Below are 13,830 nucleotides of genomic sequence, written 5' to 3'. Positions count from 1 at the left end.
GGTGTGGAGCAATGTCCTAAATATTTATATTTATCTGTTCACTATGTACCCCGCATCTGATGCAATCTACATTCCCTTGCTCTAGATTCCAATATCAGACTGGGTAAATGCAGCTCAATCTTTTCGCATGCTCCCATTGCTGTTGTCAGGTATGTTAATAGGTCCAAAAACCACAGCCTTTTCTCAATTATCTAATGTGTGGGCATCAGACCTTTCCTTTGCAGAATAGATGGCCTGAGGCCTCAAATGAGAAACCTGCAATACAACTGCCTTACAGGGAGGGGCTCTCCAGTTTTGCTTTTATACGTGTTTTCATCACACTCTGAACATACTGGAAAACAAAAAACAATATTAAATGCGAATACTCGGCATGTGGATTCGGGTCAGTGCAATAAATACAGCTAAGGCAATAGTGATGCAAGCATTAAAAACAACATATAAATATTAAAGATCGTCTGAACACTCCATGGAGAGGCTTTGTCAATTGGGTATTATCGAAGGTAATGGTATATAGTGCAAAGTCAGTTATTTTTCAATGGCCAACCGCGACTGTGGTCCACAGATGTAATCTTAATTCTATGCACTGCTATGACCAAAACAGTTTAATCTTAAAACTTTTGGGGATCCCACAATGAGTTCCGATTACGCCATTACACATGAGCAACTGATTACACTGCTGAGAGCACTAAGCAGTATCTTCTTTGGGCTTAGGGAAAATACACTAGTCATATTTATTGACAAGGAATTCAGCAGGACTATACCAAATGGACTGACCGCTTCCTAGGGAACACAGAAAAGTTGAACCAAACCTTACTGAGCCGAAAAACAAAGCCAAAATAATATAGGTCATTTGCCATAAGCCTTGCAATGTGGAAATGTGTTTTCTTACGTTTTTATACTTTTTCTTCATTGACCAACTGATTTAAGTGCACAGGTGGTGGTGATTTGTTTTAAGAGGTCAAGGTAGGGTCAGTACTGGGCACTGTATTTTTGTGATAATACACGCATTAACATCAATACCACTTTTTGCTGTTTACTACAATTAGCTGCATGTGATTCATATTTATTGGATTCAGAAAGATAAACCTGAAATAAGGCTAGCCTAGCTTCATTATATCACTGGGATCGCTTTGGACTAAGCAGTTCTCAAACAAATCTCTGTTTTATGATACACACTGAAGAACATGCATATGAAGCAGGGCAAGTGGGGCCCACATGAAGGCCACAGAGCTAAAGAACCTCTGAAACCACCATGCAGAAGTCGCACGACAGCTTGAGAAATGCTCCACTTCACACTGTATGGAAGTCATTCTCTGGCAGGGAGATACAAGTGTAGGAAGGGGGCAGGAGGAAGACACGCCTATACAGAGACACCTATAACTAATCCTATAAGCGGAAGTTATTAGGATGGAACCAGATGAGAGATCTGGTTGGAAGGGTGAACAATTCATATAGAAGATAGTACACAAAAGAGGCAGAGGCAGGCAGTGTGAGACTGATCATTTAACATCCAATCATCTATGTAAGGACAAGATGAAACCCATAAAGACAACATGTACCAACTCCCCACCAACAAAACCTTTAACACTATGGGAATGAAGTACAGTCCAAAAAGAAGACATTTTGTGTGATAAAAATTATATTGTACTTCATTTTTTTTTTTTTTTTTTAGCTCTTCCTTAAAGTGGACGGAGGACTGCATCTGTGATCATCCAAGCCCTGATCTCATTGACCTCCTAGATCTGAGTCAGTGTGTAACAAATCTCTAAGAGCAGAAATTGCTTCTGCTTATAACGAGGTAAAACTGTACTAAAACCCAAGCCTCTTTTCATTCTCTGGAATCTGTTTAATGACAACTTGATTATCAATCTTGAAACTTTTCCAGAAATGATGCCTGAAATGATGGCAGATAGAGGAACCGAAGGAAGGTTCAAAGGATATCTCTAGTTGATGTAAATGATGATTTGATTCAGTTATGTGAGGTCATCGTAAGTAAAAGGATGACCGTCACCCGGCTCCAGGGGATGCCTGCTTGGATTGGATCATGTGTGTTGCATTCTTGATGGAAGGTCTACCTGACGTTTTGGACTACTATGGACGCTGCGGAAATCAAAGCATTTGATTTAGGCTTAGAATGAAAAGCGATAATCTACACAAAGCCACCTGTTATTTTTCTTTTTAAGAGAAGGGTGCATGGCTTTAAAACTGCGAAAACAGTGAAGTAATGATTACATTTGAGATGGTGTTAACAACCATTCTTAAGCATTGTCATTATTATCTCAGTTTTGCATTTGTCCTAGAGTTTGCGCAAGCTTTAAATCGTAGAGTAGAAAGTCCACAACATTGTAATACTGAATACAGTATGTACAGACCCAACTGTCTCTTTTGCAGAAACAGAACCATTCACAGCTTTAGGTACTGTGTCAATAAGAGCTTGGTTGACTTGTAGTTCCTCCAGGGATTCTTCCTTTTCTTCAACAAGTAAAAACAAAAATGGTCAGTGACATAGCAAGGAAGAAATCCTACAAATTTAAATGTTCTATTCAACCTAGTTAGTGCAGATACTGTATTTACCTGGGAGGTCACAAGTCATGAATTTTGCCCTGCGGTAACCAAGGCTTATTTTCTTGGCCCAATAGCCAAAAATGAAGTTATGCCAAACAACTGCACTTTATGAAGCCCACAATTAATAGCAGATTGAAATGGATGCTTTTCTCTTGGCCTTGGGTTTTGAATCTTTGAGAACTATGGATTGGTACACCAGAGTGGTTTCCATGCTTATGAGATTTGAGAAGTCGAAGTTGCTAGCCTAGAAAAACAAAAAGACAACTGGAAAATGGCTTGAACACAGGTAATGACTCTAGTGATGCTAGCCCCTTTAATGCTGAGGGAATATTTTTTTACGGTGTGAAATGATGCTTATTTAATATCTACACTTGATCATCATTACCTGTATAACTTCATTTTTAAGTGAATAAGACAGATCAAGGCCATCTCCCCTTGGGAGAACTTTTGAGAGTGTTAAGAACAAGGCAAGGAATCCTGTCTTTACAAAAACGACCAATTGTACTGTCCAAAAACTGTTCAGACAAAATATTTTCAATAATCTCTAGTACTGTCCAAACATTTCATTTCAAAATCTGGAAAAGTAGAAGCTGCAAGCTCCAAAATGTCTTCACTGGAGGATGTAAACAAGTATTTGGAAGGATAAATAAAGGCGTTTTTGGTATATGTTAAACATAGCCAGGATATGAAATGAACTGAAGTCACAAAAACAGGTGAAATCGGGGTGAAAGCGGATTAACAGATATAGAGTTCCTCATCACCTGGTAACTGTGGCACTTTGTTTACGGGAGTGCCAAGTACAGTTACTACAGTGGTCTGGAGGAACAGCAGAAAATAACCACAAAAAATACTCTCCAGAGAATACAAGCACAGTCTTAACTTCTCCAATACCCAAACGTAGGGAAACAGACTGAAGGACTAATAATATATAACTTCCCTTGTTTCCTTGCTTCTACTCATGGTCTAACCTTTAACTTGGAGAGGAAGAATTGGACGTATCTCTTTGAAAAGGGCCTATTACAAAAACATAGGCACACATTTTTATTCAGAAACCTTACCATCCCCCTCCCCCCACACCTCTCTCCCCAATTAAGCAGATTTTTCAAAACATCTGGGTGGGGTGATATGGAATCATCAGTAAGAATGTCGTACCAGACCTCTAGAAGATCAGCCACTTTACAGAACGAGCTATGGAAATCTGATCAACTGAGCATGATTCAGGCATTTTTGGTGGAATAAGGAGGCAAGAGGACCCATCCTTGGAACCAGTCACATCAGGAGTGCTTTCCTTCTGAGAAGTTCATTCAAATGTGGCATGCAGTGACAAGCCACTTGTAGTACTGTTAGGAGTTGCTGAAACCCATACTATGCACTGTACTACATTTCTCAAAAGTAGGTGCAATAGTTTCTAGACTGCATCCAAAAAGGTGACAATCCTGAAGTACCTAGGCATTTTTGGAAATCAATACGAAGCAGTTTCTCAGTCACTATGGATGAACTCCACATCATAATCAAAATGTAAAAGCCATCTGCCAATCCCACTTTGCTGCATTTGATGTACTGCATGTGGCTGCTTCTTAATACCATGCACAGCAGAAGATGCTAACACTTCAAGTCAATTCAATTTGAAAACATAACAAAAACATGCCTTTCCCGGAGAAAAGAGGGCCGAAGAAGAAATTGCATCGTCCCAACAAGCATGGGGAAAGTCAACAGGTCTGGCCCTAACTGTATTATAGGATAATACTGAATATATTATGAATGTAACAAAGCGTAAGAATGTATGTTTTTAGGTTTCATGTCCAATAGTGTGCACCACTTTGGCAAACCTATTGTAGTCAGCACATAGTCCATGCACATAGAAAGTGGATTCAGTTCGGTCTTCTTCCAATATTAGTTTGAGACATTATTAAGAACGTTTTAAATCACAGTAGCATTTTGTTCTATCGTCTATTAGCTTTGGTGTGTCATTCTGCTTTCTGTGGAATGCATGAAAAACTACTTCATACCTGAAGAATAATTACTTACCATTGGTAAAGCTTTTTCTGGTGGCTACAGTATCTACTTGGGGATTCCTCACCTTCTGAGTATCCCAATGCGCCAGCACTCCATGGAAACCTTTCTTCATAGCTCTCCACGGTGACGAGGACATCATAATACCACGGCTCTACATGTGACTCCCTGGGACGTCACTGAAGCCATAAGAAGCCCTAGTCTGTGTGCTGAAGTCAGTTTCCATGCACTTTTTGTTGTGCCTTTGAAGCAAACAGGTGAAACAAACATCACAAATGCAACAACATGGCAAAATCCACATACATATGTACAAATACTTATATGAAATACATAAATATTCAAACAGATCTGTTTCCGTCATATAGAAGACAAGCAACCGGGAGGTGGGTGGGTTCAGTGAGGAATCCTCACGTAGATGCTGTAACCACCAGAAAAAGTGTTACCGAAGGCAAGTAACTTGTTCTCCTGATAGATAGGTATACATGTGGATTCCTCAGCTTTTTAACAGAATTCCCAAGCAGCCCCTAACCTCTGAGGTGGGTGCCTGTCTGCCTATACCAAGAAATATTGCAAGACAGAATAGACAAAGTGACCATCCCTCCTCACCTCAGAGTCTAAGCAATGGTGCTTTGCAAAAGCGTGGAAGAAGGCCCAAATGTCAATTACTGGTACACCTCTAGCGAAAGCGGAAGTAGAAGACTTAGGTCTTGTGGAGTGAGCTCGAATATTTTCATGTGGCTCTTTGTTAGCCATGGCGCAGCAGATTTTTATGTACAGGATGATCCATCTTCCTTTCACTTTGCCCATGTCGCCAATTAAACAGCGGATCGTACAGCCGGAGATCACGTGTCCTATCAATATAGAAGCTCACGTCCTTTTAAGGTCTAAGCCTGAAGCCTCTCCTTCTCCTTAGATGGATAGGGAGGAGAGTAGAAAGTAGGAAGGGTAACAGACTGGCCTAAGTGGAATGGATTTACCACTTTTGATAGGAAAGCAGCCCTGGTTCTCAATAGCAACTTATCTGCATAGCACGTCGTGAGGGGGGGAGGGAAGGGTTCACACTTAATATCTGGAAATCACCAACACATCTGGGTGATGTTATGGTGACCAGAAAAACAGTTGTGAAAGTAAGTATTCCTAAAGACCAACTATGTAAGGGATCAATGACGTACCCATAAGGTAAGTTAGTACTAAATTAGGATCCCACTGAGGCATGATAAATGTAGTGGGCGGATACTTATTAGTAGGTCCCTTAATAAACCTTACAGGGGACTTAACAGGGAAGGTTAGTCTGGTAGAGAAAGTAATGCCGAAAGGGCAGACAAATATCCCATATATCTGCTACAACTGCACAACCTTGTAGTGCTAGGGAAAGTGCAAAACATAAAATAATCAGACAAATGGGCTTTCAGAAGGTCAATCAAATTTTTTTCACACCACTTTACAAACTTACCCCATTTGCCAGCATAAACCGACTTGTTGGAGAGTTGCCTGGCCGATAAAATAACATCCACCACATCAGGGGGAAGACAGAAAGAATTCAGGTTGTCCTGTTCAATCTCCAAGCATGTAGGTGTAGGCTCTGGAGGTGAGGGCGTAGAACTTGACCCTGCAAGAGGAGGCTTCCCTGAGGGGGAAATCGAGCAGAGGGCACAAAGAGAAGCGAAGGAGGTCTGCATACCAAACCCTTCTTGGCTAATCTGGAGCTATTAATATGATGTGTGCCTGGTCTTTGCAAATCTTCCTCAGAACTTGAGGAATCAAGGGTATGGGTGGTGGGAAGTAAGGCAGCAGAGAACCCTTGTACAAATGAAATGTGCCCTTGGATACTGGAGGCTGCAGAAGGATGGGCAGGGTGTGTTTTCTCACTAGTGGCAGACAGATCTACCTCAGGAGGTCCCCCATATCCGGATATGTGAAGCACCATGTCCGGATTGAGACGCCACTCGTGATCGGCTGTTATATGCAGAATGAGACTGTCCGCACCGCATGTATGCTCAGAACTCCAGCGAAGTGATCTGCCACTATGCAAATCGTAGAGCCTCTCTACAAAGATACAACAATACAATTCCATTTGTTGACATACCACACTGTGGCAGTATTGTCTGTTAAGGCATGCACTGGCAGACTGTAAATGGAAGGGAGAAAGGCCTTGAGAACCAGACGTATCACCTGCAATTCCAACAAGTTGATGTGCAACAAATGTTCCTCTGGAGACCAAAGTCTTTTGATCCTCAGATTCACCATCACAAATGAAATAAATTGCTGAAATAAAGAAGTTACTTACCGTGCTTTCTGCAGAAACGCCTTCCTCGCCCCGGACGTCTTCTTCTGGTTATGCCCAGGGCCCCAGCTAACTCTCTTACCCAATCCCGGCACTTCTCACATGCTGTTAATCAGCATGTGAAAAAAGCTAGGATTGCAGGGAGCAGCCTCTCTCTAATCTCCTGTGGAGTCCTGTGCAGGCTCTCAACCCAGGTGTTCAAGACAGCTGGGTTGAGAGGTTTATAATGTGCATGTCAGGCTGGACGTCCGGCCAAAGTGACGTGTGCACCATAAACTAGTGCAGACAGCCCACCAATGCTGCCACTCAGCAGGCCCTGCCACATCCTGACAATGTTCAGGATGGGTTGACAAAACATAAAATGGTAATGAATTAACTTCATTATCATTTGATCTTTTGTCTCTAGGGCTTTTCTGTGGGTATTTAAGTGAGCCAACACTCCTCCACTCTAATAGAGGAGCCATCCCTCGTGGAGGAAGAACTGGACGTGGAGGGACCTCTTCTGGCTCCAGATCAGGACACAAAGGGGAAGTCAGTAGTCTTACTGGACTCAAAGGCAATCCGGGCAAACTACAGGATATGGAGTCTTGTCAGTCGACCTTGGATGTCGATACACCGCCGTTAGAGATAAATATCTTGAAGATCGATGTAGAGAACTGTCACCCCCAATTCTTCTAGTGCTTCCTCTTGGATGACTGAGTAGTGAGGAGACTGACTCCGAAAGAGGTTAAGACTTCATAGGACTTCATTTCACGTTCCTTGCCTTGGCCACAAAGAGCTTCATCTTTCTCTTTTAATGCCTTTGGGTTCATATTCTGGCACAAAGAACAGGCTTTGACGTTGTGGTCTAAGCTGAGACACCAAAGACTGGCATCGTGAGAATCAGTGATAGACATCTGACCCTCATACTTCCGACAGGGTTTGAAACTAGACTTCCTTAGTGTAGACATTGTATCAGGAAATGTGTTCACTGCTGCCAAAAATACCGTAAGGGAGAGTTGAGAAAAAATGTTACAGGTCAAAGGCACGAAAAAAAGGGAATTGACATCAGCACGGCGCAACTGATTCATATGGCTCAGATGAGGTCACGTGTGAAGCTGCGGCATTATCACATCCTCATCGACATGGACAGCTATGAAGAAACATTCTGTGGAATGCTGGCACATTGGAATATTCAAAACGTGAGGAATCCACAAGCACATGTATCCATCAAGAAAGCAGACTATCTTCACAAACAGGGATCTTCATCTTATTTGTGGATTGCATATACAAAACATTTTTTTTGTTTTGCACTGGAAAAGTGTGTGATTGTCATCTGTGGACTAGGAGCCAGTAGTCTCCACATCGCCTAAGGATGTAAAAGGCTGGTCCGCCTTTTACCCAAAGCCTCATGAGTGCAAACAAGATAAGACAGGGAATGATGCGGTTTTACAATACAGCTGACAGATGGCCTCTGAGGAGGATACAATTGCCTGAAACCTGAAATTACATTATACAGCCAAGAGATGTCAACACAGGAGAACGTAATGGAGAAGAGATGAAAAGGCGCAGGTGCACTATACTACCAACAGAGGTCCTCACTGAAGGCTACAATAGTGTCCTAGCCCATATCGGGTGTCCAACGCTCTGGAAGCATGAGCTATGCAAAAGACACACAACTATCTGACACCTTGAGGAAATACATACAGCAGTGCTTCGCATCTCGCCCATGTTTTCCTCAAACAAGTACAACAAACACTTGCCACAAACCAGCTTCCACCATTAAACCTTGCCTTTCTTTTAGGGAATCAGGATGTACACCCTAATAAATAATTGCAACTGCACAAAGATCCAGGGATGACAATCATCAATGAATAGATGTAACAGCAACACCAGCAAATTGGAAAGAAGTGCAAAGGTGAGAACAAATATATAAAGTAAAACCTGTGTGGAACTATTTATCAGTCACATTTCTGGGGGTGGGTGGGGTATGGCTTCAACCAAGACATTTGCAAATACACTCTTGATACTCTAATTTCGTGTGCTTGTTTTTCTAAAGGATAAATGTACAAAAGCTGGTTGATAGTGAGGAGTTAACATTACTTACAATAAATGTCTTGAGTGGTAGGGAAACAGTTGCACACTCGCCTATAGATAAGGAGTACATGTTTCTAAATATACAAAATGGGAAACTAAATTGTTACTTACCTGTAGGGATAGTTTTGCAGTTTGAAGACTTTCTGAATTCATATACAGTGCATTATTTCGCCACCTAGTGGTTGGGCCCAGAATTAATTGTTTACCGTTTTTAAATGGGCGTTGTCAATGACCATTTGGTGCTTTGTTCCTCCCTGGTGATGTCAAACGTATGTCCCCGGAAGCTCCATTGAGTGGTTGCTATCTTCAGATTTTTTTTTCTCCAGCAACCATATGTTTGTAGCTTCTATCATATTTTTTTAGGGTCTCCTCCCTGTTGAAAATATCCACAATAGTTTTCTTGCGGAGATGGGAGGGTTCCGTGAAACCATAAAGTCTTCAACTGCAAACCTCCTCCACCAGGTAAGAAACTATTTAGTACTGCAGTATGAATCTTTCTGGATTCACAAGCTGTGCATTTAGGGACGCAGGAGGACGAGTTCATATTTTCAAACAGGTGTTTGACTACTCTATGTACCACCTGTGCCTCCATGTTTATTTGGATGTCTACACAATAATGTTTAATAAAGTTGTGTCCTGAGGACCACGTGGAAGCCATGCGGATGTCACTGACTGAAACATTAGCTGTGAAGGTCGGTGTTGCCCTTTTTTTCCTGGTGGGGTGCAACCTTTGGCATTTATCCTAATGATACACCTGCACTGGCTATATCTCTGTATTGTCTGAACTTACCACCTTGCTGCGGTTGCCTTAGTCACTGGCAACACCTTAGCTACCATGATGAAAGAGACAAAGAACTGGTTGCCGAAAATGTTAGACTCTAATCTGCAGTTGGAGAAACAGAGGCAAGTGGTATGGTGAAACAGACAACAAGACATTTCAAAACAACCACCTCAAACAGTGTAAATTACCACAGATGCATCCTACACGGGATGGGGTGGGGGATAGTTCTATGCAATTAAAATCTCGGATAATATTGGGTATCCTTTTATCAGAGATGATGTTGTCCCATTCTCTGAGGAAGCCTCAGTCAGTCCCCTAATGGTCAGTCCCACTTGCTGGTGTGGACAAAGCCTCTTCGTGCTGCACCTATTGCATGTGCCCTTCCTCAAACGGTCTGCCTTGGTTGTCCACTGTATTGGTGTGCAGGATGTAGGAGAGGAAGATGGCAGTGAACCTCCTTGTTTGCCAATTCTCCTTCATTGGGTGAATACTCCCCTGAGTTGTCTCCTGAATAGCAGGCCACCCATGGATTTGGCTATGTCATTGTCCTTCATTCGCTGAAGTGGCTAGTCTAATGCTGATCCAAAGAAGGACTCTACCGTAAAGGGCATATTTACCACAGCTGCTTGCACCTCCTGCTTAAATCCAGTTATCCCTAGCCCGGTGTGCCTTCTGAGCATTGTGATGGCGGACAGCTGCGTGCAGGCTGTATCTGCAGGGTTCAGGGCTGAATTCTAAAAAGGTGTTGCGGTCTTTCCCTCCTGGACAAGGGTCTTCCCTCTCTTTTGGTATTGCTCTGGGAGGCACTGTAGGAGACTCTCCATCTCTTCTTACTACTGGTGGGAATACCCGTCAGAAGTGTATTTGAGTTAGAGCTTCTCCACTGGAACGCAGCTTAGCACTCCATTTTCCTGGCCACCATGTAGACCTACATTGCTCTCGACTGGGTGGTGGGCACACTGATGCTGGTGGCGAGATGGCACACGTGTGTCATGGAGACGAATAGAATAAACAGCAATGTTCGGTGTTGAGTGCCTATGGAGGAACTACCTTCAACATCCATGGTTGCTGGCAGACTCCCTTCCCTGGTCCAGCAGGCTTGGCAGCATTGGGATGTGCTGGCTCCATTGTGATGGCAGTAAGGTCTCCAGTAGGAGCAAGATTCTCCTTGTTCTGCCTCAATTTTTTGACACCATCGGTGTTTCACTACTGTGTTTAATATGGATATGCCGTCTGGCAAAGGGGGCCTTAAACGGTATGTGTACATCCCTTCCTCTGGTTAATCGGCAGTGAAGTCCTACCAGTCTTCCAAGGTACCTGCCTCGAACAGCCTCTCCTCCTAGAGGGATTTCATCAAATGACTCCTCAGATCTGAGGGCTTCTTCCTGCTCTTCTTCCAGCCCTGGTGTGGCCAGGATTGCTAGCTTCGAGTCTTCAGCTTTGACTATGTCTGGTGTTTCCTTCAGAGGCCGGGGCAGATACTCTATCACTTTAATGATTTATCAAACTCCTTTCTTCTGATTGAGGCCTCCATTTCGGCCTCCAGGTGCCTCTCTGCTTTGTTGAGTGCTTTTTATTTTCTTCCTTTAACGTCGACCATCGGTACACTTTTTTGGTGCAGAGTGCCCCTTGCAAGAGGACTTCCGCCCTCCCGTGCGCTCGATCCCCTTACAGGCCTGAGGCAGATTCAGAGGGTTTGCCTCCTGCAGTAACCTTCTTTTTGGATCCCAGAGGTTCTCCGGGCCTTTGTGTGGGTTCTGCTACCGTTGAGCTTGAAGTGGGCCTCTTGGCTTTGGAATCAGACCACTTTGGCTATGTGCTCGAATTACCCTGTACCTTCGATCTCTGTCTCTAGGGATCTTTTGAGGACGGGTTCTTCAGCACCTTTTTATCTCAGCGTCGGAATCTTGCAGCTACGTCATTACTGCACTTTGTCACTTTATTTCTCCTCTGGCCAAGGAGTCTGTTTCTGGGCCGCTGCCATGCATAGTGTGCCCTCCTCTATTTCTCTCTCCCTATGAGGGTTTCAGGTTGGAACTCTGTGCAGGCGTTGTATCCTTTCATTGTGTAGTCCTTGGGCAGGCACAAGTTGCACACTGGTTGGCTGTCCTACTGTGTGAACTTGTGGTGACACTTAAGGCAGAACCTGAATGGTGTGTGCCCCATACCCTACCTGCATTCTTCAGCTACAAGTTCCCTAGAGTTGAAAAAAACGCAAGAGCTTTGGAGGGGGGAGCGGCCGTGGGAGGTGGGGGGGGGGGGGGGGGGGGGGGGAGAATAGCTCTTCAGTGTCATGTTTTTAAAATGTATTTATTTATTCGGTTGTTCTTCGATTCTCCACAACAACAAAAAAGCCCTCCCTCTGTCTGTCTATGAGCTACTCCCCTCCACAGCATCCAGACCTAATGGCAGAAAAAAGCATCTGAAGATGGCTTCCAGGAAATAGAGCTTGCAGGGCATACATTTGACATCATCAGGAAGGGATACAATACCAAATCAACTACAACCCCCCTACTTAAAAATAAATTCCAGCTCCAAACACTAGAAAGCAGAACATTTCAGCACAGCATGTGGCTCGTGAGTCTAGAGAGATTCATGCTGAACAAAGGTGTGTGAATTGGCACAGGTGAGAGGTGTGGTTTCAACCTACAAATTTGCATATACACTCTATTTTATTTTGAAGTGTCTAATAAGTTTTATTCCTGGGGAACCGTAGTTGTAAGCATACATGTTACACTATAAAACCAACAAACATCCGTCACAGAAAAGTAATATAATGTAGATGGAAAATCTGATGGACTATACCACCAAGAGACGTCCTTGAAGAGAAGAAAAAATATAGATGGAAAATGTGCTGCAGTTTACTACCAACAGAGGCTGGAAACTGTAGTTGTGCTAGACTATCAATAGAGGTCCTCACAGAAGACTGCAACGGAGATGGAAAGCTGACTTGTGAGTATTTGCATTGTATACTAGGTAGTCTAAGGCCTTCTGCTTGTTTTTCTAAAGGATAAATATACCAAAGCTAGTTTATAGTGATTAATCAGCTTACAATTTCTTGAGCAGTATGGAAATAACGGACATCATAGTATACATATACTGGGGAGTACAAGTGTCTAAAAAGTTTTGTTCTTGGGGAACTAATTTTAGATGTATGAATATGTGAGCGGGGGAAAAGTACAGTCACTCAAAGTGAAGGTGTTCAATAGGTGAAGTTGGCTGGTCCACTGACCTATATTTTGTGCTACAGTGGGAGGGAGCCTTACTTGAGTAAAGTCTGAACAGGCCAATTTCAAAAAGAGTATTGATGGATACTTTTGCATATTTTTTGGGGGTGGGAAGACATGAGACTATCAACCCAGGTAAAGAGGTATTTAGGCCAGAACTAAAAAATGGAAAGCACCAGAAGTCAATTTCTATATCTGGACTGACAGGACGAACCTGGTTAATGTGTAGAGGTTGATGACACTCACATAGGAATGGAGCTCCTGCGCAAGGGACACTGCTGCAAGTTGAGTGCAAGATTTTATAGTGACAATGTTTTTGGAGAAGTTTTTACCAGTTTGTGCTCGTTAGTGCAAGCAGTCCTCAATCTGTTGGGAACGTGGGGGAGTAGGCCAACTGAGTACACACACAAAGAAGCTGTGTGTGCCATAACTTTGCTCCTTTCTTCTCAATTTTTTTTTTTTTTTTAAATTACAACACTTACCTTCCTTGACTCCATAAGCTGGTGCAAGCCGACAACAACAAGTAAACCAAGACCTCCAAGGAACACGTACAAAAAGATCCTTTTAAGACAAAAGATATGTATTATATGTAGCATTCTTCATTCAGGACTGAAAAAACAAAACACATCAACGTGGCTACATTAAGAATCAGGCAACTGAGGGAGGGAAGCTCATGTTGCAATTTGTTTTCCCACAACTCCCTTTAGCTAATATGAGCAAACAATCAATCAATTTTTTTTTTTTTTTTTAAGGGGAGGAGAGGGTTGGGGGTGGCAATAGGCACACAAACAATAAAACTGCATTTGGCTGTCAATGGATAACATCACAGACTAATCTAGCTTTGTTCATGTTGTCTATTAGATGTCACTTGGGACCAGTCTGTG

The 13,830-nt window shown here is 42.9% G+C and overlaps 1 protein-coding gene across 1 annotated transcript in view; it reads right to left on the bottom strand.

Annotated features, from left to right (window-relative positions):
• The window catches only part of SSR1 (signal sequence receptor subunit 1), a 112,593-nt gene that overhangs the window by 15,402 nt on the left and 83,361 nt on the right, over positions 1-13,830 (bottom strand). Inside the window, exon 6 of the mRNA XM_069217298.1 lies at positions 13,429-13,507. Within this exon, the coding sequence (XP_069073399.1) occupies positions 13,429-13,507 (79 nt within the window). The remainder of the gene's footprint in view (positions 1-13,428; positions 13,508-13,830) is intronic.

The sequence above is a fragment of the Pleurodeles waltl genome, chromosome 2_1 (genome assembly GCF_031143425.1).
Source record: "Pleurodeles waltl isolate 20211129_DDA chromosome 2_1, aPleWal1.hap1.20221129, whole genome shotgun sequence".
Classification (NCBI taxonomy): Eukaryota; Metazoa; Chordata; class Amphibia; order Caudata; family Salamandridae; genus Pleurodeles; species Pleurodeles waltl.
The sequence above is the reverse complement of the archived record's forward strand: the minus strand, read 5'-3'. Positions and strand labels throughout refer to the sequence as shown.